Source organism: Tamandua tetradactyla, chromosome 6 (genome assembly GCF_023851605.1).
Source record: "Tamandua tetradactyla isolate mTamTet1 chromosome 6, mTamTet1.pri, whole genome shotgun sequence".
Lineage (NCBI taxonomy): Eukaryota > Metazoa > Chordata > Mammalia > Pilosa > Myrmecophagidae > Tamandua > Tamandua tetradactyla.
In genome coordinates this window covers 9089934-9114093 of record NC_135332.1, presented here as the reverse complement: position 1 = coordinate 9114093, position 24160 = coordinate 9089934, and the positions used below count along the sequence as shown (strand labels likewise).

At 47.2% G+C, this 24160-nt stretch overlaps 1 protein-coding gene across 14 annotated transcripts in view; it reads right to left on the bottom strand.

Moving 5' to 3' along the window:
* ARSG (arylsulfatase G) overlaps positions 1–24160 on the bottom strand; it is a 122563-nt gene that overhangs the window by 39070 nt on the left and 59333 nt on the right. For all 14 annotated transcript variants that reach the window (XM_077163663.1, XM_077163657.1, XM_077163662.1 and 11 more), the window contains 6 exons: positions 20938–21125; positions 16376–16423; positions 12027–12138; positions 9410–9547; positions 2104–2288; positions 1058–1138 (listed from right to left, as the gene is read on the bottom strand). In XM_077163663.1, the coding sequence (XP_077019778.1) occupies positions 1058–1138; positions 2104–2288; positions 9410–9547; positions 12027–12138; positions 16376–16423; positions 20938–21125 (752 nt within the window). The remainder of the gene's footprint in view (positions 1–1057; positions 1139–2103; positions 2289–9409; positions 9548–12026; positions 12139–16375; positions 16424–20937; positions 21126–24160) is intronic.

Below are 24160 nucleotides of genomic sequence, written 5' to 3'. Positions count from 1 at the left end.
TTTTGTCACCTGCTTTATTCACTGAAAGACATTTAATGTAAATGTATCATTTATTACATCATCATTTAATGTAAATGTTTTTCCAGGTCAATAAATACAATGCATTTTAGGGACTCCTTAGTATTCCTTTGAATGGCGCATCATGATTTCTTTTAGCAGTCCCCTTATGCTGGGCACTTGGGTTATGTCCAAATATTAAAAAAAAAAAAAAAAAAGACTGTGATGAGCATCCTTTTGCACACATCTTTGTGTACATGGTTAATTATTTCCTTAAGACAAATTCTCAGAGGAGGAATTGATATCTCCAAGTCATGCATGTTTTACATCTGCCAAATTGCCCCCACCAGAGTTGTTCTCTTACAAAGCAGATCCTCCTCATAAAGAGTCTTTCCCAGAGCAGGTGGGATCTGAGCTGGAGGCTAAAAGACAGTTAGAAACAGAGGCAGCTGCAAATGGTGGTATTTTGTAATGAGGAGAGTAGCAACTGTGATTTCTGTTAAAAGTCTGGCTCCATCCTCAAAATCTGTGCATTTTTGGACAAGTTACTTAACCTTTCTGAACCTCTATTTCCTCATCTGTAAATGGAGCTATTACTACCTATAAACATTTCACTGTTGTAAGGATTAATGTATGCACAAAACATTGCATACATATTCTTGAATGAATGAAATGAATTAATGGATTAATGGAAGGATGACTAAGAAAAAAAAGACAGAAAGAGAAAGAGCAAGGGCAGCAGGATAAAAGTACAGACGAGGCATATCTGTTGGAAGGCCAGTGGACTGGCTCGTTGGGGAGAGGATGGGCTCCTTTAAGGAAGGCCTAAGAGAAAAGGTGATTAAGGGATGGTCCAGGCTGAACAGAAACTTTCTCTTTCTCTCCATCCCAGCTTGTGCCTTCTTCTCTGGGGGCTAGTGGCTGAGCAACTTTGTCCCTGTTTCACAGTGATGCCCCTAAAGGCCTGGATATGGCTTGGCTCTCCTGGGAGCACACTCCCATGCCCCAGCCTGGCCTCAGTACCCACAGCAGGTCCACCAACCCCAGGGGAGCCCCCTACCTTGGTGAGTTTGCCATGATCCAGTGAAGGGACCCACGCTTCCCGCCAGCTCACACTTCTGAGCCCAAGGACCATTGTCTCCTGGAAACCAAAAAAAAAAAAACAGCACAGAATAGTCAACAAGCTGGAGGAGCATATTCCCGTGTCCCTGTGCACAGCAAGAGACCTGCTAGACGAACTTGTAAAAACAAGTATGACCCCTGTCCTCAAAGAACTGTCTTTTAGATGAGGTCTGCCTCTGCTGGCCTTTCAGAGATGGGTGAGTTTTGCTGGGCCCGAGTTAACCCCACCGTGAGTCTCTGGCGTCCTAACAATTTTTTACATGGTTTTACCAAGCCCATCACGGTTATTATCATGCCTGTTGATTGAACAACTATTTGCTGAGCACCTAATTAAGCATCCAGGGCTTCATATACATCATGATCTCCCAACAATGCTATGAAGTAGATTCTATTATTAGTTCCATTGCAGTTGAGGAAGTAGAGGCTGAGAACAGAGAATGGATTCAAACCCAGGTCTCTATCTGACCCAAAAGCAATGCTTTAACCACTGCCCTCCCTCCAATCAGGGACCCGAGACCCACAATGCTGGCACGAGCCCTTGGGCAGGGCCACTAGTTCAGCTCCGCTGAGGCCCCTCAGCCAAAGATATGAGCCAATGACCCTGGCATTGGGGCCCTGGGGACCAGGGAGGATGGTGAAGAGGGAGCCTGAGAACCCCCCCAAGGACTATGTAAACTCACAACGTGGGTGTTAGTAATTGAGAGCAACCTTAGATAGCCCTAGTCTCACCAACAAGGGACCCACGGGGCGGGGGTGGAGGGGGCTCCTTTCTTGGTGCAAATCTTTCCAGGCTCAGCCTTGCCGGCCCAACAGACAGGTGCTCAGCATTCGAGCCCCAGATATGAGCAGGGTCCCAGGTTCAAGTCAAAGCCAGGTCCCCGGCCCTGTGAAAGAACATTGCTGGGCCAGACACATCTCTTCAAGGGGCGGAGGTGGGGTCATGCACGAGCTCTCCGTCAGGCCGGCCAGGCTTTACCCCTTTACCTGTAAACCAGAGGAGTGTGTTTTCCTTTGCTGTGCGGTCAACTGTGTCCTTGATGCGGCCCACCAGGCTGTCCATCTCGCGGAGCCCCGCTCCGTAGGCCCCTCGGCCCGGCGGGCCTGGCGCGGAGAGGGGCACGTGCGTGTGGGCCAGGCCCACGTAGAGCAGGAAGGGCCTCCCCGCGGCGCTGAAACCAGAAGGCCGAGAGGTGACTCTCCCGACGGCGCCCCCGGCCCGCCCAGCGCCTCGGTGGAAACCTCCAGAAAGCCTCCTTCATCAACAGCCACCCCAGGTGCTCAGAAAATACACACGCATCGATCGCATTCCAAGAAAATGTGGACATAATCTGGTTATCCGAGTGAAAAATAGCTTTTATTGGGACAATAAATTGGGACTAATTGTGCTAAGTATTGCTGTCCTTTAGTGTTTATTGAGCACCTAGTTACTGAACGTACATGGTCTAGTTCATCCACATGATAACCCCGGCGCTGCCTTATTCAGATGAAGAATTAGAGGCTCAGAGGGATTAAAGAACTTGTCCAGGTGGTATGACCAGAGAGTGGCAGAGACTAGATTCAAACTCAGGTCTGGCTGGTTGCAAAGCGCCCACCCTCAACCGCGGCACTCTAACGTCCAATGCAAACAAATGTCTACATTTTATCTGCTGCTGTGCAGCCTCCAGGTTGTCACGTCCAGGCCCAGCCTTCTGCCTTATGAAGAGATAAACAGATGGTTCCAGTGGCCACAGGGGAATCCAAGGGTGCGCGTGACAACCAGGGCACAGCCAGATGAAGCCTCTCTTAGCAGCCCAGGCTCCTGGCCGCCGCTCTTCTAATCCCAGGGAAGGCCTGGGATGTGGGTTGGGGTGAGCCCAGTGCAGCACCCAAAGCAAAGGCCCCGGGGCCTCTGCTCCCCAGCCCCAGTCTCAGGCAAGGAACAGGATCAAGGGCAGCTGCAGCACAACAGCCGTTCCCCTTTGGCGGCAGCAGGGACTCTCCTGAAAACCCTCTAGCCGAGGCTACACCCTAGTTGGGGTGGGGGGGCGTGTGCTCGAGGGGATGCAGGGAAAAATGCTGGGCGGATCACGGTCAATTGCGAAAAGCATGACAGTGCCTCTTTTATGCCAGGTAACCTACAGATTCGCTTTTCAAATTGGCTCCAGTGACCTTCCCAGCTTACCCCACTCACACCTGCCCACATCACCTTCTCCGAGTCCTCCCGGCCTCAGCTCTGCATCAACGCTGTGCCCTGAGAGCCCCCAAGTCCCAGCAATGGGACCAGGCCTGCACCTGCTGTCTCCAACAAGCATAAACCCCCCAACGCAGGTCCCAAGAGAGGATCCTCTCTGCCTTTCCCATTTGAATCCAGTTTCTCTGCAAAGTTCCTAGAGTTGCATGGTCCAATGCAGTAGCCACCGGCCACATGTGGCCATTTAAATGAAAATTAATTAAATTTAAATAAAACTTAAAATGCAGGGTCTCCATTGGCCCAGCCACAATTCAAACGCTCATGTTGCCTTAGTGGCCCCCAGAGTGGACAGTGACGACACGGAATGTTTCCTTCAACCCAGAACACGTTCCTGGATAGCGCTGGCCTGCAGTCTCGGCTGCCCGCTCGCCCCAGGGCAGTCACGTACAGCGGCATACTTTGTGTCCTGTGTCGGACGTCCCGCCGAGGGAGTGGCTGGGGCATTGATTCCAGCCCACACTCCACTGGTCATGCTGGGCACTAAGGCACAGGCCGGACCCACCCAGAGGGGGCTCCCATTCTAATTTGTAGATAGGTACCTGTGCTGGTTTGAAAGGGTATATGCCCCCTAAGAAAAGCCATGTTTTAATATGGATCCCATTTCTTAAAGGTAGAATAGTCTCTATTCAATGCTGTGTATTTGGGACTGTGATGGGATCATCTCCCTGGTTGATGAGATTTAGTTAAGAACGGTTGTTAAACTGGATTAGGGGATGACATGTCTCCACCCATCTGAGTGGGTCTTGATTAGTTTCTGAAGTCCTATAAAAGAGGAAACATTTTGGAGAATGAGAGACTCAGAGAGAGCAGAGAATGCTGCAGCACCACGAAGCAGAGAGTCCACCAGCCAGCGACCTTTGGAGATGAAGAAGGAAAACACCTCCCGGGGAGCTTCATGAAACAGGAAGCCAGGAGACAAAGCTAGCAGATGATACCGTATTCGCCACGTGCCTGTCCAGCCGAGAGAGGAGCCCTGACTGCGTTCGCCATGTGCCTTTCCAGATGAGAGAGAAACCCTGAACTTCATCGGCCTTCTTGAACCAAGGTATCTTTCCCCGGATGCCTTTGATTGGACATTTCTATAGACTTGTTTTAATTGGGACATTTTCTCGGCCTTAGATCTGTAAACTAGCAACTCATTAAATTCCCCTTGTTAAAAGCCATTCCATTTCTGGTATATTGCATTCCAGCAGCTAGCAAACTAGAACAGTACCAGTTTAAGGCTGGCTCGCATTTCAGGAATTTTACAAGCCAGTTGTTACTCATGGCTATATTAAAACAAAAAAGTTAAATCTTCAAACTGTAAGCTAATAAATTCCCATCGTTTAAGTAAAAAAAAATTAAATCATATAAACTTACACTTAAAGTATATTAAAAACAAAGGTAGTAGATGCAATTTATCAGCTCCTAATTATTTCACTACATTTTATTTACTATTATCTACGTTTTTGTGGCTGTTTTTGTCGATGGGATCTGTATGGTGGAAATACTATATAATACTATCAATTCTATATAATACTATATAAAATGCACTATTGCACATCTCTTCCCAATGCTGCATTCAGTGACATTACACTGGCAGCTTGGAATCAGCTGCAGTTAAGAGTATTTATACCACAGAAACCGGCAAACTCTATAACCCAGGCTTTCTCTCCCCAGAGACTTGGCCGCTGCACATGAACACCTTACTTCTCTCTAGGGGCTGTGCGTGGTCCCGTGTCCCTCCTCCAAGCTCCCACATGTCCACATGCTTCTCAAGGTCACACTAGCACCTGGGCCAGAGGCCGGAAGAGGAGGACAGCGAGGAGAGACCCCAGAGCAGACTGCAAAGATCTCAGGCTTTGGAGACCCGCTTCCAAATCCCAGGATTTTTATTGTTTGAATTTCATGACCCTCTGACCCTGGGCAATTAATTTATCCTCCATCACATGCCAAGCGGGGACAATCCTCCCTCTCCCACAGGCTGCTGTGATGGCTAACTGCCCACAATGAGCTTTCCATACTCAAAATTAGCACTTAGAGATAACACCAGCCAGTAGCAGTCAGGTCTGGCGGCTCCTAGCTGCTGCTTCTTTCCTAAAGCCTGAGGCTGCGCTGAGTCCACAGTGATAGAGCTTCGCAGCTCCCAGTGCAATGTCACTGAATGCAGCATTGGGAAGAGATGTGCAATAGTGCATTTTATATAGTATTATACAGGATTGATAGTATTATATAGTATTTCCAGACTGGTTCCCGGGGGCATCTGTTTCCAAGCCACCCCTTCTCTATGCATCTCTGCTGAACAGGAAGCTGAATGGGAAACAAGGGGGATGGGGGGGAGACCTGTTCTTTAAAAAAGAAGCCAATCAAAAAATAAAATAATTCCATTTCTGTTTTAAAAATATATTTATGCATCTGCACAGAATAGAGCCAAAAAGGATATAATCAGACCTATTAAAGGAGGTTATCTCAGGGGGGTGGAGGTTTGGGTAATTTTGTTTGTTTGCTTATCTCTGTTTTCAGGGATTTCCATAGGAACCACATATTATTTATGTGACAAAACAGGAGGAGCACTGAATAGAGAAGAAAAAAACAAGTGAGATGCCAGAGTAGACATTCCAGGAGAGAGAGGATGGAGCAGGGCATGAAGATACACTGAAGAGTAAATCCCAGGGACAACCAAGCCCGGAGAAAAGCACCTGCCTGAACTGGAAAACGGCAGGTGAGGGGTACCTGCCTCTCAGGAAGGGTCCCCAGGCAGCACTGGGCCGGCTGGAGAAAACCACAAGGGAAGTGGAGGCAAGGCTAGTCCCCCACTCCTGGCCCCCTCAGCTCCCCGGGCGGGTCCCCTGGGACTGAACAGACAAGGGGAACGGCCCTCACATTTCTCCTCCCACTGGGACCTGGAATTACTGATGATGTTCTTGAACCCACGCGTGATTTGTCAACTCCCTGTTCAGAAACGATCTAAGGCTCGTTGTCGCCGTTGAGTCAGCCTCCAAGAGCCTTCCTAGCCCAGGTCCTTCCCTGCCTCACCTTCTCCCCTCTCAAAGGCTCCTCCCTGCCAGCTCCCACACCCCTCAGGCTTCTGCCCTTCTGCTATTTCTCTCCCTAGTACCTTGCCTAAAAACATTCATCAATTCTTAAGACCCAGCTCAAAATTCTCCAACTCTGCTGAGACTCCCCAAGTGCTCCCGGGTCATGGATGGCACCTCCCCCCCACCACCACCCGTTTTTTAGTTCCTCCATTATACAATTTGCTTTCATGCCAGTTTTTACATATCCATGTCCCCACTAGCCTGGGAGCTGCTCAAAGACAAGGACACATCAAATTCATCTCCCTAGCACAAAGCGGCACAGCCTTGGGGCTGGATAAAGTGACTATTTCCCCATTCACCCAGTGGAAATGTATTAAGCCGAACTCTGCCCCAGGCACTGGGGACAGAATGACAAATGCGACAGGTAAGATCTCTAGCCCCTGAGAGCTTCACATCTTGGGAACAGGAGAGAGCAAAATGCAACTAAAAATGAATCACATGACGATTTACGAATTTAGTAGGAGTTAAGGAGGAGAAACACAGGGGCTGTGGAAGCGATAACTGGGGACCCCAGGGGGGCTTCAGGAGGGGTGGATAAGGGGACCCCTGAGGAAGGGGGAGCAGGAGGATGAGTGACTGATGAGGTTGGGGCTATGCGTCTGGGTGGTGGGGGCTTCCCAGGAAGGGGAAGAAGCTGAAGGAGGGAGTCTTATACGTAATGACATAGCTGTTCATTAGGTCACTCATTTACTCCTCTTCATCCATCCTGAGCATCCAGACAGATGAAAGAAGGGGAAGGGGCCAAGAACGTTCCTGGAGCCCCAAGAGAAGGTTGCAGGTTGGTGAATGTTTGATGAGAAGAAAGATGAGGTGGCTGGACCGGAGGGAAAAAAGCAGTCAGAGAAGCAGGGAGGGCAAACAAGGGGGTAGGGGAAGAATACGTAAAAGAGGGAGTAAAGACGAGTCCAGGCACCTTGGGGAAAGCTGGGGCTTGCTTTCCACCTGCACACCCCAAGGACCTGGTACTCAATGACGAATGTCCTAGACTATGGACCCCAGGCCCCAGATTTCCCAGGCTCTGATTTCAAATACCCTAGGCCACCCCTCAGCCCTATGCCCAACATGCTCATCCTTGTCAAACCCTCTGTCCCCTGTTCAGGTTCCATGTGGTGTCCCCAAGAGAGGACTGGCCAGCTCTGCGACCATTTCCCTCCTAGTCAAGATTTGCCTCCTGCTTAAAAGGAAATGAAACCAAGGTTTAGCCTTCAGCACTGATACCAGTTTAGGGGTCTAAATTCAAGTCAAGACCCAAGGAAAAGCTTTCAAAGAAGTCCCGGGTGGGGCCCCATTGCCATGCCAAGCCTAGCACTAGGGTCCAGTAGGGGCAGGAAGCTGCACGGTGACTCCAGGTGACTCGGACAAGAAGGTTCGGTGGGAAGAGGGGCTGGGGTGGGGACGGAGCTTGCAGGGGAGGAAGGGGCTTGGCTCTCCAGGCCTTTTCTACTGACACACAGAAATCATGGAGGGATTGGCATGCCAAATTCTAGACAAATCTGGGAGGCTGAGGCTTACCTTCTGTAAAGTTAAAAGCCAACAGGAGTCATGTGACATTTAAGCTACTAACTAATAAATCAGCAAACTCTTCACCTTTGTCAGATGATCAGGGGTTTGCTAATTGATTTGTTTATCCTAAAACTAATCGGTTAACTGGCAGCTGTCCTGGTACCATGTCCATTTCGGAGTATGGGTTAAACTGTCCCTATTCCCCAGCCACTGGCCATTTTTTCCCGCTCAGAAAGGAGGCAAGGGCTCTCTGCACTGCCTAATGAGGCATTCAACAGTCAGGAGAGACAGAGGCCTGGAATCACGTCAAAGTTCAGGCAGCTGAGGAATGCGCATCCCTCCCAGGTGGGGAAAGGGGCTTAAACCTTCTGACATGAGCAATCTGAAAACCCTTGAAGATGTAATTTCTGCAGCCCTATAGGGCTGCTCACAGGATTCAGGCCTGAAGTGGGTTTTATTACCAAGAAAGCATGATGGCTGGATCTGCCTCTACCCTCCCTGCAGGTCTTCTCTCTAGAAAGTTCACCGTGATTGAGCAAAGGGGGCAGGGGAGGGAAGGGGGGTGGCGTTTCTTGCACATTCAAGGAGCTGCTACGGTCCCACTGACCCACGAGTGGAACCCATTTTCGATTCTGCACTGGAGATGCTGGAATTTGTAACCCCTGTGCAGTAGACTGAATGCTCCCCCCGCAAAGGCCCTAAACCCTGGGATCTGTAATTGTTCATTTATATGGCAAAAGGGCATTGCGGGTGTGATTAAGTTAAGGATCTTGAGATGGGTAGATTTCCTTGGATCATCTTGGTGTGGGGCCCCAAACGTGATCATAAGTGTTCTTTCGGGGGGAGAGGGGCTTCACTACAGGGGAGTAGAAGGGACATGAGAAGAGAAGGAGAGGTTGGAGTGACTCAGCCCTAAGTGAGAGAACACAGACACCGCCCGAAGCAGGAGAGGCCAGGACTTTCCCCCCTGGAGCCTCCACGTGGTCCCGGCCCTGCTATACCTTCCTTTCGGGCCCGTCAGACCCATTTCAGACTCCTCACCTCCAGACCTGTGCGAGAATAAATAAATGTCTCTTGCTTTGGCCCCAAGTCTGGGGAACCTTGTTACCTGGGCGGTAGGACACTAACACACCCTGAAAATAAGGAAATCAACAAACGCCTTGAGTGGTTAAAGCAGTGAGTAGGCCCTATCCCCAAGGAGCTTTAACCCTGGTAGGAGAGAACAAAATCACAGTGAAATGACAGCAGCGGGGATCAAAGCAGGGTGACAGGGAAGCCCCCAGAGGCTCTTGGAAGCGCAGCCTCTTGCCCAAGCCTGGAGAGGCAGTTTTCTTTACTGGAGACACACGTGCATACATTTCTGTTGAGCTACAAAATACCGCCCTGGCTTTGGGGAGGGCTGAGGCCAGGAGAGCTGGTGAGTGGGAAGGGGTGGGTGGGGTTGGGGGCCAGGCCTGGGGGTGGGTGCGGGGTCCCTTACCTTGCATGCTGGATGAACTGGGTAGCTTTCTCAGCATACTTCTGTGCAAGGCTGTTCAGGATCACAGGCTGCTCCACAATGCGGAGGTTCTCATACAGAGGAAGGGCCAGGTGTGTGTAACACTCCCTCTCGGGGTGCCTGTGTGGAAACCACAGGTAGCACAGGTTCATTTCCATGGCCTCAGTACTCATGGAGTAGAAGCAAGATGTCTGAATGCAGTGATGCCCATAAATGCAGAACACCTACCAGCCCAGCCCCGGATGAGTTAGGAACCCAGCTGCCATTTCTTTCAGGTGTAAACCGGAGAGAGCAGTTTCTTCTGCTCCCTACAAATAAGTGTTTCTGCTCCTTGGATGAGCCAGCCACTCCTGTCAAGCTGCCATAATAATTTCCCACAAAGACTCTTCTCAGCTGGGGACATGAGCAGTCCCATTTGTGCAAGGAGAGAGACTAGGATTTGAAAATGGTAAATCACTCAAGCAGAGCCCCTGCCCCAATGGATGCCCCACTTCTGGCTTCTTCCACTGTTCCCTCTAATTGATGACTCCTGGGTGTGGTGTGCAACACTCAATATTTTCCTAAATTGGCAATTGGGATTTCGTTGTGTCCAAAGTCCACCGATGGGGCAGAATGTACAAGATGGCCTGGGACAATTTTCATTTCTAAACCACATTTGGGGGATATGGAGAAACTTTAGTCATCGGAAAAAATGGATGTCAAACCAGTAAAACCTCATGGAAAACCTAACTCTGCCCTGGGGCTTACAGAGCCAGACAAATCTGATGCAAGGATGCCCAGCTGGTATCTGCTGAGTGAATGAATACCCTGGCTGCAAACTTGGGCAACTTCTTCCACCTCTCAGAGTTTTCTTACCTGTGACATGCGGGCGCTCCTGTCCACCTTCCGGGGGGTAAGATAAGGACTAAATGAGGTAACAGATGCTTAGTGCTTTGCATGCTGCACAGCATTCGTCAGGAATGCAGCAAAAACCAAAACCCCTTACCCTGGCTGCCACAAAGGACCAGGAGAGGAAGCTGAATGCCATGGGCAGAGAAGGGGCTGACCGGAGGCCTCTCAGCAGGACAAATTCTTCTCAGACATGAAGGACATGCCTTCCTGTACTAATCTAAACTCCCTGCTTGCACACACATGCACACACACCCTGACAACAGGGTCAGACCCAGTAGATAATCACCAAGAACCACAATTTTTGGAAAAGAGGAGAAAGAGCTGTTCTGATATTGGGCAACAACAATGCTTAATCCTATCATCTGTGTCACATTTTTCAGCTTTTCATTATCTTGCCACTCCACCGTCATTTACCTTCTCTCCTTTTCTTCCCCTAAGCCAACGCTTTTATCTATTTGATTTTAATATAGATTAAAAAGGGACTGGCTGATGTCTGTCACACCTCATTATAGCCAGAGGGTCCCAGGTTTGATTCCTCAACCACAGCGGTAAGCATGGCAGCGGCTGCACTTCTCCCCCTGTAATGTGCACATGCCCACCTGGGTCTCCTGCTAAAATGCAGACTCTTGGGGCAGGCCGAAGACTGAGCGTCCCTAGCGGACTCCCACGGCTGCACCGCCGGGATGGGGGCCACAGGCTGAGCAGCGAGGGTCACGAGGACCCAGACCCTGGACTCAAGGAGACCCAGACTAGAATTGCCATTCCCACCTCTTACCAGCAACACTGAGACCTGGGCAAGGGGAGCTGCCCTGCCTGCAAAATTAGGGTAAATACTGCTTCCCACAGTGGAGCTGTGGATCACAGATATGTATGTAGAGAGTCGAGGACATAATTTCTCGATAACTACCATTATTACATTAAGTGTCTAGTTATTAATGAGCCAGCTGAGACTCACCTTTCCTAAGGGGCTCAGCTACATGCAACCTTATAAATAACAAGTGTGCACTCTCTATAGAAATAGAGCACAGGGTTTTGTGGCTTTATTACTTGACTAAGGTTTATTACCTTTTTCAGACAAAAAATGCATTGCATGCTCATTACAGTGTTGTAATGAAAAAGAAAGAGAAGGAAAACCCTTTCATCCTATATCGAGAGAGAACCATTGTTAGTATTTTGGCATGTTTCCTTTTAGTCTCTCTCAATAATGCTACAGTAAAAGATGGACGTAGATGTAGTTAAGATCTCATTGCTGATGTGTTTCCTGCTTTTTCCACGTACTATTAGCTTGTGGGCATTTTCCCATCTCATTGAATAGGAGCTCAGCACATCCTGTCTAATGCCTGCACAGCCTGCCAGTGCCAGAAGGCTCTGTATCTCCTCTCTGTATCATTCCTTAGGTCTAGAAGCAGAGCCAACAGGTAGAGGAGGGAGGCCCCACCTGTGTGAGACTTTGGCAATAAAAGCTCTTCCCAGCTGAGCTAAATGGTCCACTGAAAAATTCCAACAGAAGAATTCCTTCGATCTCACCTTTGCAAAACGTTTTCTGGCACACCGTGCAAATAATGCTTTTACATTTGCACTGAAGGTACAGCCCATCTTATTTCTGTCTTCACTGTCCCTAGTCTTCTCTCATTTGCTCCTGAAGGGCCACCCCCTTAGGACCTCACCTTGCTCTAGAGCTTAGAGCAAAAGCCTCGGATAGTATTACCTTAATGGTCCCTTTCCCAGTGGACACGCTGGACAAGGAGGGTGGTTGTAGCCTGGGTCGTCTGTGCAGCCCATATCATGACTGTATGGGATTCCAAAATAATAATCAAAACCTGGAATGGAAGCAACCAGTTAGCACCCCACTTGGCTAGGGTGCCTGCATTCTTACACCCATGACAAAAATTTAATTTCCCATGATTTAAAACTGCAGGGCCATGCAGTATGTAATTAAAGGAGGATTTTACTAATATCCCTTTGTAGTAAGCAAAGAAAAGCACTTTGCTGGGTTCTGGTTGTAAGCTTAGATTTGCAAAACATCTCGTGATTAGAATTAACGCAGACTGGGGGGGAGGAAATGGAGAGATTTATTGAACACCTAACATCCTCGAGCAATTACCAACATGTTCAGTAAGTATCTCATGAAAATCTAGGATATACATGACACTTGAGGAGATAAAACAAATAATTCCCACCCTGGACAGACTTTCCATCTGAAGGAGAGATGAGAGAGACAGATAAAGCTATAGCATATTGATAGGTAAGCAAAGGAGAGAGATTGGAGGAAGGAGCTACTTCCAGATGGTGGGGTGGCATGGGGTTGGGGCAGCAATCTTAAAATACTTCTAGAAAGAGATGGCATTTCGGCTCAGACTCAAAAGGCTCGCAGGATTTGGGTTTGGGGTGACTGGGTGGGAGCAGGGGAAGGAAGGATGTGCATGTCAAGTTAAGAATTCCTTGAGTTGAAATTTTTACTGAGATCCTCCTCTCTTCTCATCTCTTCTCCAACCCATACTTTCATCTCAAGGATACAGCTACATATATGCAAACAGAATGCACAGATTCTCCAGAAAAAAGAAACCTTCCCCCAGTTACCTGGGTAACTTCTTCAGTTCTCTTTGTTTCTCCAGAGATAAACAGAACTTTAGAACTTGAATCTCTAAAGAACTGCCAATTATCAATGGCCTCAAACTTCAGGCGTCATGAACAAAGAGAACCGCGTTTTCAGCTTTATTCCGCCCCCCATTTGTTTTTCAGTCCACTCCAAGAGCCGGTTTCCTAAAAACTGACTTGCCTTTGGTCCCTTCCAGTTGCCTTGCACCTTGGGGACTCAGTGGCCTTGCCTAGAATTCCCTTCCCTGTGTCGCTAAAGGATGAAACTGCATTGGTGCTTTCGTGCACAGTTCTAGTGTTAAATTCTCCACATAGCTGCCTTACCCTCACCCCATCCCACTCCACCCCCTTCTTCAAACCCATTCATACCCCTTCTATACCCTACAAACTTTGTATCATCAAGGGCTACACAGGTTTCCCCCACAGCGAGTGCACTTCTTGAGTTTGCACTCACATTTTATCTTTGTAAACCCAATACACGGCCAATAAATGTTTGCTGTGCTGAAAAAAATTGGTGTCTCTGCCCCAACCTGGCTCATAGTAATAGATATGGATGTCCCATCCATAAATGTCGTAGACCTAAGATACAGACCACCAATGCCTTTGGTGTCAGGGAGGAGGCTAGACAAGGGCTCAGCAAGCTTTTTCCATAAAGGGCCAGACAGTAAATACTTTAGGTTTTGCAGACCAGATGGCTACTCAACACTGTCAGTGTAGCACAAAGCAGCCATAGGCAAGATGTAAACAAATGGACATGACTGGTTCTCAATTAAACTGTATTTACAAAAGCAGGTGATGGACTGGATGTGGCCCGCAGGCCATAGTTTCCCAACCCTGGTCCATACATAGGAGTTATCAGATGCCAGCGTTGGGAAGAGGTCTCATGGGTTTACTGAAGCCCTGATCTGAGAAACAACCAAGGGCAGGAGAAGGCATCTGCATGCAGAAAAGGGATGTGCAACCATGTTGGGCATGTTCCAAGGAGGGTTTCAAGGGAGAACCATCACGCTGAAGGAAACAGAAGAGTGCACCATGGAGAAGGGTGGTGGTTAATTTTATGTGTCAACTTGGCTAGGTGATGGTATCCAGTTGTTTCCTCAAACACTAGCCTATTCGTTTCGTGGAAGTATTTTGTAGATGGGATTAGCATCTACAATCAGTGGATTGCTTTTTGTTCCTCTGTAATATCTCTCTTTATTTCCTTTCACATCAGAGCTGATACGCTTTTTAATTTTTATTTTATATGGTATTGCATGATTTCCTTTTTATTATTATTTTCATTTCTTATTTTATTTATTTTTATTTTTTATCATCACAATTGACTTTCTTTTCTCTTTTTTGTGAAAAATAACATATATACAAAAAAGCAATATATTTCAAAGCACATCACAACAATTAGTTGTAGAACAGACTTCAGAGTTTGGCATGGGTTACAACTCCACATTTTTACTACTAGCTGTTCCCAGACACTGGGGAGTGAAAGAAATATCAATATAATGATTCAGCAATCATACTCATTTGTTAAACCCTACCTTCTCTGTATAACTCCACCACAATGAGCTGGTTTTAAGTAAAGGAGATTACCCTTGATAATGCAGGTAGGCCTCATTCAATCAGCTGGAGGTCTTAAGAGGAAGACTTGAGAGGTCCAGGAATCAGAAGGAATTCTGCATCAAGCCTATACTCCCTACCTCTTCCTGAATTTCCAATTTAAGGAATTTGGACTCAAGACATCAGCATCACTCTTGCAAGAATTTTTTATCTCCAGTCTGCCCTATGGAATTTGGAGTTGCCAATCCCCACAATCATGGGAGCCAATTCCTTATAATAAATTTCTTAATATGAACAGACATATAACCTGTTGGTTCAGTTACCCTGGAGAACTCCGACTGATATAGGAAGTTACAAGAAGCAGGAAGGAATGGGAGTGAACTGAGAGACAGGAATCAAGAAATCACAGAGCATCGGAGCCAGAAGGCTTTTAGGGACTATCTGGTCTAGTGGTAGCAAATGTGTCTCCCCATTCCCTTAGCAGATGCCATGAATCCATCACGTTGCCACTTCCTGTTGAGCAGGACCATGTCTCAGTACCCCTTCTAGCATAGCACTCCAAGAATGCAGACTCAAGGTGTTGTCAGCCTGATCCAGCCTGATCACAGAAGAAAAGTATGTTCTGGATTAGTTTTCAATGAGTGGAAAGCCAGGTCTTCACATCCCCTATCTTCCATATTTGAAAAGCACAGAGTAGAAGATACCATGGAGGACCAAGTGGGAACCGGGACATGAGGGAGGAGAGCGGGTGGAATGAGCACAAAAGGGGATGCAGGAATCTGAGAGGACACAGAAAAGGCCACTTCAGCCAATGAGGCTACTGAGCAGTGGGGACTGAGGGGGCGAAGGCCAGGTTCAGGCCAATTCTCTGAAAGCCAGTTCCTCAAGCCATTTTCCAAATCCAAAACCTCCAACCAAATCCAGGACAGAGCAACGGAGCCCTTTCCCATGGAGCCAGGGAGAGATATTGGAGCAGGGTCAGAGTAGATGCCTACAAAAATAGTCAGAAGATCCCACTTAAGGAAAAGGCCATGCATCTGTTTATAAAATGGCAGAAGAAGAAGCACACACAGAACAAGGAAAGAGGAAAAGCCATGAAAATTGACATAATGGTCTGAAGAGAGAGCCCATCCATCTCCACATGAAATGGAAGAGGCAGGACAGGTGCAACAACAATTTTGAAAAAGCCACCAATAACTCAACGCATTAGACATTCAGAGAATCTGTTGTTGAGCACCTTGATTTTTAGTGAATTGGGCTTTTGGCAGGTTGATCACAGCTTGCTTCAACAGGCCAGAGGGCAAGAGGTCCAAGGAAGTAAAAGGCTGAAGGAAGAAGCCAAGAGGAATGGTCACCAGTCTGGGGCCACAGTCGCTTCTTTGTTTATGTGACCTCATCGACTTTTATTTATTAAACTAAACATAGCTGGATGTCGTGAGGGCAGAGTGTTCCTAGAGAGTTCACCTCTGAGTGTTCCCAATGTGCAAGTTCTTGGAGTCCTGTGCTAGAAAAACTACCAAGACCAGATATCACTCAGCAGGAAGTGGCACCATGATGGATGTCATGTATGCCAGGGAAGAGGGGAGAAAAAGTGAGGATGTGACTCCTACATATTTGCTGTCACATTTGCAGGTCCAACAGCCTGGAACTGGGAGACAGAAAGAACACAGATGGGCCCCTGATGGGGAACCTTTAAGGGTGGGCAGGTACCAGGGAAGGAGGGGCCAGGAAAGGTCCCAGGGGAGAGGAGCACCCCAAATGCACTCAACTGACCCTACAAATGAAGAAGTCCTAACATAGAGTGCAAATCCTCCAGGGTCAGGATGGTTTAAACGTTAATGGAATCCTTTTACACAGACATTTTTATTTTCTATCTCCCAGGTAACAAATCCCCCAAAGAATTCTTACCACGAAAGTTGGGGTGATAAGAGCCATGGTGCCCAAGATGCCATTTGCCTGTAGAAAAACAAGAGAGAGACTTTCAGAGGAGTCCCCATGGGGGCCTCCAGACCCTCTGGGGAGCTGAATAAACTCAGTTCTCCATCAGCTTTGCCCTTTACCAAGGACAGGCCTATAAATGTGGTTGTGAAAGCCAGACCTTGGTCTCAGGGACTAGAAGGGAGTAGACAGGAAAACAGCAAGCAAAGATGACTCAGAACCAGGCAGGAGAGACTGTGGTAAAAGGGGAAGACAAGACATTGCCAGGAGCCACAGAAGCCACCAGCCTCAGATTCTGCCTGTGGAAGAGGGCTCAGGGCCCACAGGACCTCAAGCAGCCCAGCACCCCCTCCATTCTTCCCTGCTGCAATGGAACCAGCAGAGGCCCCGGGGGACCCAGGGTGCAGGTGCAATTACCCTCACAGTCAGGAGAACTGTAAGGTTGGTTTCAGCATCTTCATCTCTGGCCAATGTCTACAGCACACAGAGGCTGGGAGAGAGATGCTTTCCCACTGCAGTGCCAGTGCTAGGATATGCACCAGGCCAGCAGACATGGAGACCCAGACACATGCTTGCTCTGGAAAGGGGTTCAGTCGGGGAGAATAAGGGGCAAGTGAGCACAAATCCAGCTCAAGAAAAACGCAGCTGCAGCCCCCCCACCCCCCACCCCTCATTGCAGGGTGAGGTTATAGAGTCATATTATGTGGGTGGCAAGAGCTCTGACAATGCTGGATCTCTCCGACCTGCTGATGCTGCTCCAAGGAGTATTTCCCAAGGAAATGACCCTCAAGGCAAGAGAAAAAATGTTGTACAAAGACCCAAAGAGCATTGGAATTAAACAACACAAAGAGAAACAGCCAAAACAGATAACCATGGGAGCATGGGGCTGAGCAAATTAATTTATGTAGCCTCAAAAGAAAATACCATCAACCTATCTTTTAGAGACAAATACATGTGGCAAATATTAAGAATTATTGGATACAACAGTGGTAATGGCATCGCCTGTGAATCTTATATCACAGACTACTAAGAGAGATGACCCCAATTGAAAAGAGAAATAAGGTTAATGAAAAACATAGAAGCTGCTCAAAAATGTTGCAGAAAGAAGAAAGAATATGTGAAATGCCTGGAAAATTGAGTTGCAGTCCTGGAAAATAAAAGTAACATTTTAATAGAAGAGTTAAAAAAAAATGGTGGGTATTTATCATTCTCTTCTTGCAAACTGCATCGTAAGTTCAAAAAAGTTAAGGAGGTAAAAAAAAAGGACAAGTACATGGATTCCATTACAGAGAAATACAAAATAATGTGAATGGGGGGTGGTGAATAGAACTGTGGCAACCCAGGGGTCAGGACACCCCTCCCTTAGGGAAGCATGTAGCAGCCTGTGACATGCATTAAAACTCCCTTAATCACTGTTGGTAACCAACTTTCACAGGACTCTGCCAAATCTCACAAGACTCTGTTGTAACTAAATTTTGTGAGACTCTGCTGAACCTTAAAAAAAGGCAACCCCATTGGCACTTCTCCTCCCTTTTGGTCAGCACACAGAGTGCTGACTTCCATTTCCCAACTGGCTGCCATTGGGAAGGATCTTCTCCTGTTGGTAAGTCCCGAATTAAAACTCATGGGTAACTTTCTGGTGGTGTTTCCTTTGGTCTTGGGGTTGGGCTGGGCTGGAACAAGGACCAAGTGGTACATATACAATTATTTAAAACCACATAAGCACAGATGAGGATAAGAAGCAAAGTGTGGGCAGTGTAAATAGATTTCATATTCCTTTTGTGGGTGTGCTGGCTTGAATCTGTAATGTACCCCAGAAAAGCCAAGTTCTTTAATCCTCATTCAATATTGCTGGGTCAGAGCTTTTTTTTTATTGTTTCCATGGAGATATGGCCCACCCTATTGTGGGTGGTAACTTTTGATTAGATGGTTTCCATGGAAATGTGTTTCCTCCCATTCAAGGTGGGGTTGCTTACTGGAGCCCTTTAAGTGGGAACCATTTTGGAAAATAAAACAGAACCCATGCACCTTTGGAGATGACACTCCAGGGAGGAGCTTCATGAAACAAGAAGCCTGGAGAGAAAGCCAACAGACATCTCCATGTTTGCCATGTGCTCTTCCAACTGAGAGATAAACCCTGAACTTCATCCGCCTTTCTTGAGTGAAGGTAACCTCTTGTTGGTGCCTTCATTTGGACATTTTCATAGCATTGCCTTAATTTGGACATATTCATGACCTTAGAACTTTAACTTGCAAATTCAATAAATTCCCCTTTTTAAAAGCCATTCTGTTTCTGGTATATCACATTCCAGCAGCCTGCAAATTAGAACGTTAAAACAGAGTTTTAACTAATTTTCCTAAAAGTATGTTTTAGTCTATAACGTCAGCACATGGACGTGCTCAAATATTGTCTTCAGGACATAGAAAAAGGCAGTGCATAGCGAGGGGGTAGGAACGCTAAACCCTGCTCTATAACCACTCGCTTACTTGGAGATTAAAGGAGTGAAAGAGAGGCAAGAGCAAATCCAGCTGAAGGCAGCCGCAGCCCCCATTGCGGGGTTAGGTTTTAGAGTTATATGATGTACTAGTTTTGAATGTTAAAATGAAAGGATGCAGGAAACGGTCCATAAGGATCCTCTACCCAAAGTGGGAGCTTCACAATGGTCATTGTTGATGTAGATGTTAGCATTTATATATATATATACCTTGGGATATGGGGAGAAAGGGGTTGAAAAGAAGGGAAGAGGTGGACCCTAAGTGGTCCCTCCTCCTACCAACCAGGGCTTGGCCTCCTGGAACAAGGAATGTTGCACTCAAGCCTCCTGGACCAATGCCGCAAGTCCCTCCCCTCTTCCCTCTTCTGGGTTAAGCAACCTCCAGATTACAGTAGGAAGCTCCAGGCACTGACCCTCCCTGCCCCGTTTCATCCTACACCTTCCCCTGCCAATTCACAAGCAGTGGAGGGAGGCAGCTGCCCTGCCAGGCCCAGCAGCACAAGCACAGGCAGGCAAAGGATGCCGTGAGGACAGCTGGGCCGGGTGGGTCCCAGAGGGCAGACAGGTGGTGAGACAATACCGCAGAGGCTGGGGCCAGGCACACCGGCTGGAGCTGGCCCCCACCCACTCCCAGTTAGGTGACTTTGACCAAGTCTCTTCACCTGTCTGAAACTCGGGCCTGTGAAATGGGGAAGTCATACGAAAGTGCCAGTTGCACTGGGTTGAAGAGTGTCACCCCAAAATTCATCTCCACCCGGAACCTGAGAACATGACCTTGCTTAGAAAGAGGGCTTTTGTAGATATAATGAACTTGCGAATCTCCTGGATGTAGGGTGGACTCTAAATCATCCTGGATGTAGGGTGGGCCCTGAATTGAATGGCAGGTGACCTTACAAGAAGAGGAGAGAATGCCCACAGAGACATGGGGGAGAGGGTCCTGTGAAGACAGAAGAAGAGACTAGAGTTGTGTGGCCACAAGCCAAGGAATGCCAGAAGTCACCAGAAGCTGAAGAGGCAAGGAAGGATTCTCCCCGAGTGCCTTCGGAGGGAGTGTGGTCCCGCTGAATCCTTGGCTTCTGACTTCTCGCTTTCAAAATGGCGAGAGAATAATTTTCCATTCTTTTAATCCCCTAGTTTGTGGTCATTTGTTACAGAAATTGAAGGAAATGAATACATGACTAATCTGAGATGGTCTCCCCATCCCCTGATGCAAATAAACACTTAGCCCAGTGCCTGGCATATAATAAATATTTAGAAGTGCCTAAATAATTAAAAAAGGAAGGAAGTTGTTGGGCAATATGGCAGGCACTGCTGGCCACCTTCCCTATTCCCATGTCCCCATTTATCCTGCTTCTAGAACTGTGCTTTTGTTCAGGGGACAGAGGGTGCAAATGTCCAAGTCCTGTACAATTATTATAAGCCTCCAGTTTCTCAGCCATCCTCACAGCTAGCGGTGGCAGTGAGCTAGCTCTGACAAGAACACCTAAGCGCAGTTCTGCTGGGGGTCGGGGAAGAGCCTGGAAAAGATTTGCTCTCCAGGTGAAAGCGGGCAGATGAAGCTGGCACCACCTCTCCTCTCTTCTTCCTTCCTCGAGCCTAACTGTGGCACATGGCACTGCAGCTGCTATATTGCAACCACAAGGCCACAAGCATGAGGACAGAAGGCAATGTACTAAGGATGGCAGAGCAGGGAGGCAGAAACGCCCTGGCTCCCAGGGACAACTTTAAGCAGCAGAGCTAAAGCAAGCGACCACCTGCTTTGTTCATCCCTAAGCTTGAAACAATGGGAAGAAAACAGCTCCCCACCCGCTCCCAGTTAGGTGACTTTGAACAAGTCTCTTCACCTGTCTGAAACTCGTGTTTTAGTCTACTGTTAGGTCTCTTTGGTTACTTATAGCTGAAATCATTCCTAACTCATACAGAAAAAAAAAAAAAGCAGAACAGGTGGCAACATGCAGAGCCCATGCTAACACAAAGCAGTCACGGTGGAAAGGACAGTGGGGAGACAGGGTCCGGGCTGCTGGGCCCCAGCCTTACCTATCATGCCGGTGACATAGCCAGCCTGCTGCAGCACCTCGCCCAAGGTGGTCTCGTTGAGTGGAAGGCCCCCCACAGAGGTGACTGCAAAGTTATGTGTGACTCCATTGCGAAGGCCGAGGCGGCCGGTGAGCAGGGAGGCCCGGGAAGGTGAGCAGGTGGAGGCGGCCGCGTGGAAATCAACAAACCTGCACGGGAAGCAAGCTGGTCAGGACACTGCTTGGAACCCAAACCAAGAGGAAACGCAATTCCCGTTCATTTCTTGGGATTCTAGTGCTGGGAAAGAGCTCATCCAGTAGCTGGACTAGTAAGGAAAAGAAAGCCTGGAGAGGTAAGGGGACTGGTTCAAGGTCACACAGCTAAAACACCCACTCTTTGCCCAGCCTCTTGCCACTGTGCAGAAATGGTAAAGAAGTCTAGCCACCGTCCTCCCTTCGAGGAACTTGCATCTCGTTGAGAACCAAGACGTGTGCAATTCAAACAGCAGCAATGCAAGGTCGGCTCTGAGTAAGGCCCCAAATGGGTGGCAGAGAAGATGGAAAGTGGAGACAAGAGCTGCCCTAGGCTTGAGATTGGAGAGAGAGCTTGGGAAAGGGCCAGGCCAGCAGAGAAGACACCAGAGGAGAAGGGCATGAGTTGGGGTCTAAAAGATGAAGTGATTTAGAATAGAGCCGTTGTATTCCATACACTTTTCCAAAAGAAACTTTGTTCAGAATCCCAAAATACAGAACAGGTAAAATCTAGGTGGCTCTGTCTGAAGCAGGAAAGGGGAGACTGAGTCCCACACTCCACCAAGCCCAGGGGGCTCTTATGAGCAAACCAAAAATGATGCAAGAGCATTGCTAGGGAGGAATGGCAGCAATTTTTGCAAAGGGAAACATTGGAAGGATGAATCAAAACTAATAAAAAATCATTTTCCGGAAGGAAAATAGGGCATGGGGGAAAGGGGTGAGAGCAAAACTTTTCTGGGGTCTGTTTTTATATAGCTTGACTTTAAATCATGTAAATGTTTGATTTATTCAACAAGTGAATTAAATAAAAAAGGTACAACAAGGAAACCCTATAATTAAAAAAAAAGAGCCTAACTATATAACAAATTGCTAATATGACCCCACAGGGGAAAGAATCCTTGCAGGGGACTCAGCACACAGTGCATCCCTAGTGGGATATATTTTAAGGACAAAAAGAACTACAAGGAAATCATCCACTTCACTTTGTAGTCGTATTGTTGGTAGAAATTCTGGTATTGTGATTTTAAAACCATTTTATGCATATGGCAGGATAAGGTGTGTAAATAATTATATTGATGTCCCTAAAAAAAGGAACCAGGATTTTCAGTGTAAGAAAAAGAAATAAAATCACAAAATTAAAAAAAAAATCACCCAGAAGAAAAACTTGGTAATGTTCAAATTTAATGGAAATGTCCTTTTGAACCCCTGATTTTAAGAAATATATTTCCTGGCTACCCTCCTCTAAAGAGGCTGCTCCAAAGTGTTGCCGCTCCAGTAGCAGGAAGCGCACCCAGCAGCCCAACCTTTGTTCTAGATGCTTCCCCCCAGTAAAAGGGCTCAGGTCTCCTTGGAGGGAAACAGCTAATTCCAAGTCTGGGGAAGGAAAGTACCAGATAGGTCTGGGACATTTTGTGTGACAGAAAGCCTGGTCAGAGGAGCCAGCTTAAAGGGGCTCCTTCCAGCTAATGGTAGGACAATCTGGGGATCAAAAAGAATAATCATTGTAATTGATTATAAGCCACAAATAAAAAAATCCACGAGTCCATGCTGTCTTAAATTTAAAAAAAAAATCCATGCATATATATTGATATACAACACCAAGACATTTGCCACCAGTGGGGGAGAGCTTTATACTGAACTCCTCACCCCAAAAATGAGTAATTAAGAGGAAAGCATTAGACACTGACTCCGTCTTTTTTAGGAGGACCTAACGCTATGGCCAGGTGATAGAGGAGAGGAGCCATCAAGGTCATGTTCATGTGTCAACCTGGCCAGGTGGTGATACCTGTTTGTCTGGTTGGGCAAGTGCTGGCCTGTCTGTTGCAATGAGGACATTTCATAGAATTAAATCATGATCATGTCAGCTGCATCCACAGCTGATTCCATTTGTAATCAGTCAAGGGGCATGTCGTCTGCAATGAGTGATGCTTAATCTAATCACTAGAAGCCTTTTGGGGAGGATTCAGAAGAGACAGGCTGTCTTCCTGCTTCGGCCGGAGAGCCTCTCCTGCGGAGTTCATCAGCTTCACAGCCTGCCCTACAGATTTTGGGCTCTACGTTCCCGCAGTTATGTGAGACGCTTTTATAAATTTTATATTTATGGATATTTCCTGTTGATTCCGTTTCTCTAGAGAACGCTAACTACAACAGGAGCTAACGCGGCTATGGAAGACTGGCAGCTGGTCTTGCCATTGCCACCACAGTAACTGGTGAGCCCTCAGGCCACTCCTGAGCTGGAAAGCTCTGCGATCACCACGTTATTAAGTGATTAAACTCTGGGTCATTAATAACGGGGCAACCTGACCTCATGGGCCTCCTGATAGGATGTTCACAGCATCGCGGATGTTTAACCTGAATCCAATCAAGCCTCTGCACCGAATTTTTACAGGAAACACAGCTCACAGAAGGACAAGGTCGGTGTCACCACTGTGAAATAATCCCACTAATTGATATCTAGACATTCTACAAGACAATCAGTCAGGTTTCCTCAAAATATTAGTACCATGGGGGAAAAAGGTGGAGTTGGAGGATGTTTTACCTTAGAAGAAACCTGAGATAACAACCCACACAGAATTCACAATCCTTGACTGGGTCCTGATTAAGTCAAACAAGCTAGAACACACATTTGGGGGAGAGGTCGGGAAATTTAATATGAAATGGATACAAGATGATATTTGGGAATTATTGTTCTTTTTCTTGGGTGTAATAATGGCTACGTGGGTAAATGTTCTTCAGAGAAGCATGTTGTAGTATTTACAGTGGAGAATCATGATGATTCTGAAATAAATTTAATTATAAATAGAGCAAATAAAAGCAAAAATGGTAAAATGTTGACAGTGGTTCAGTATATAGGTGTTGACCTTTACTATTTAAAATTTCCTGTATGCTTGAAAATGTTTACATTAAAACTTTTTAAAAAATTTGACAGTTCCTCAGAAAGTTAAGCAGAATTACCACGCGAGCCCACAACCCCCTGGGTATCGACCCCCAAG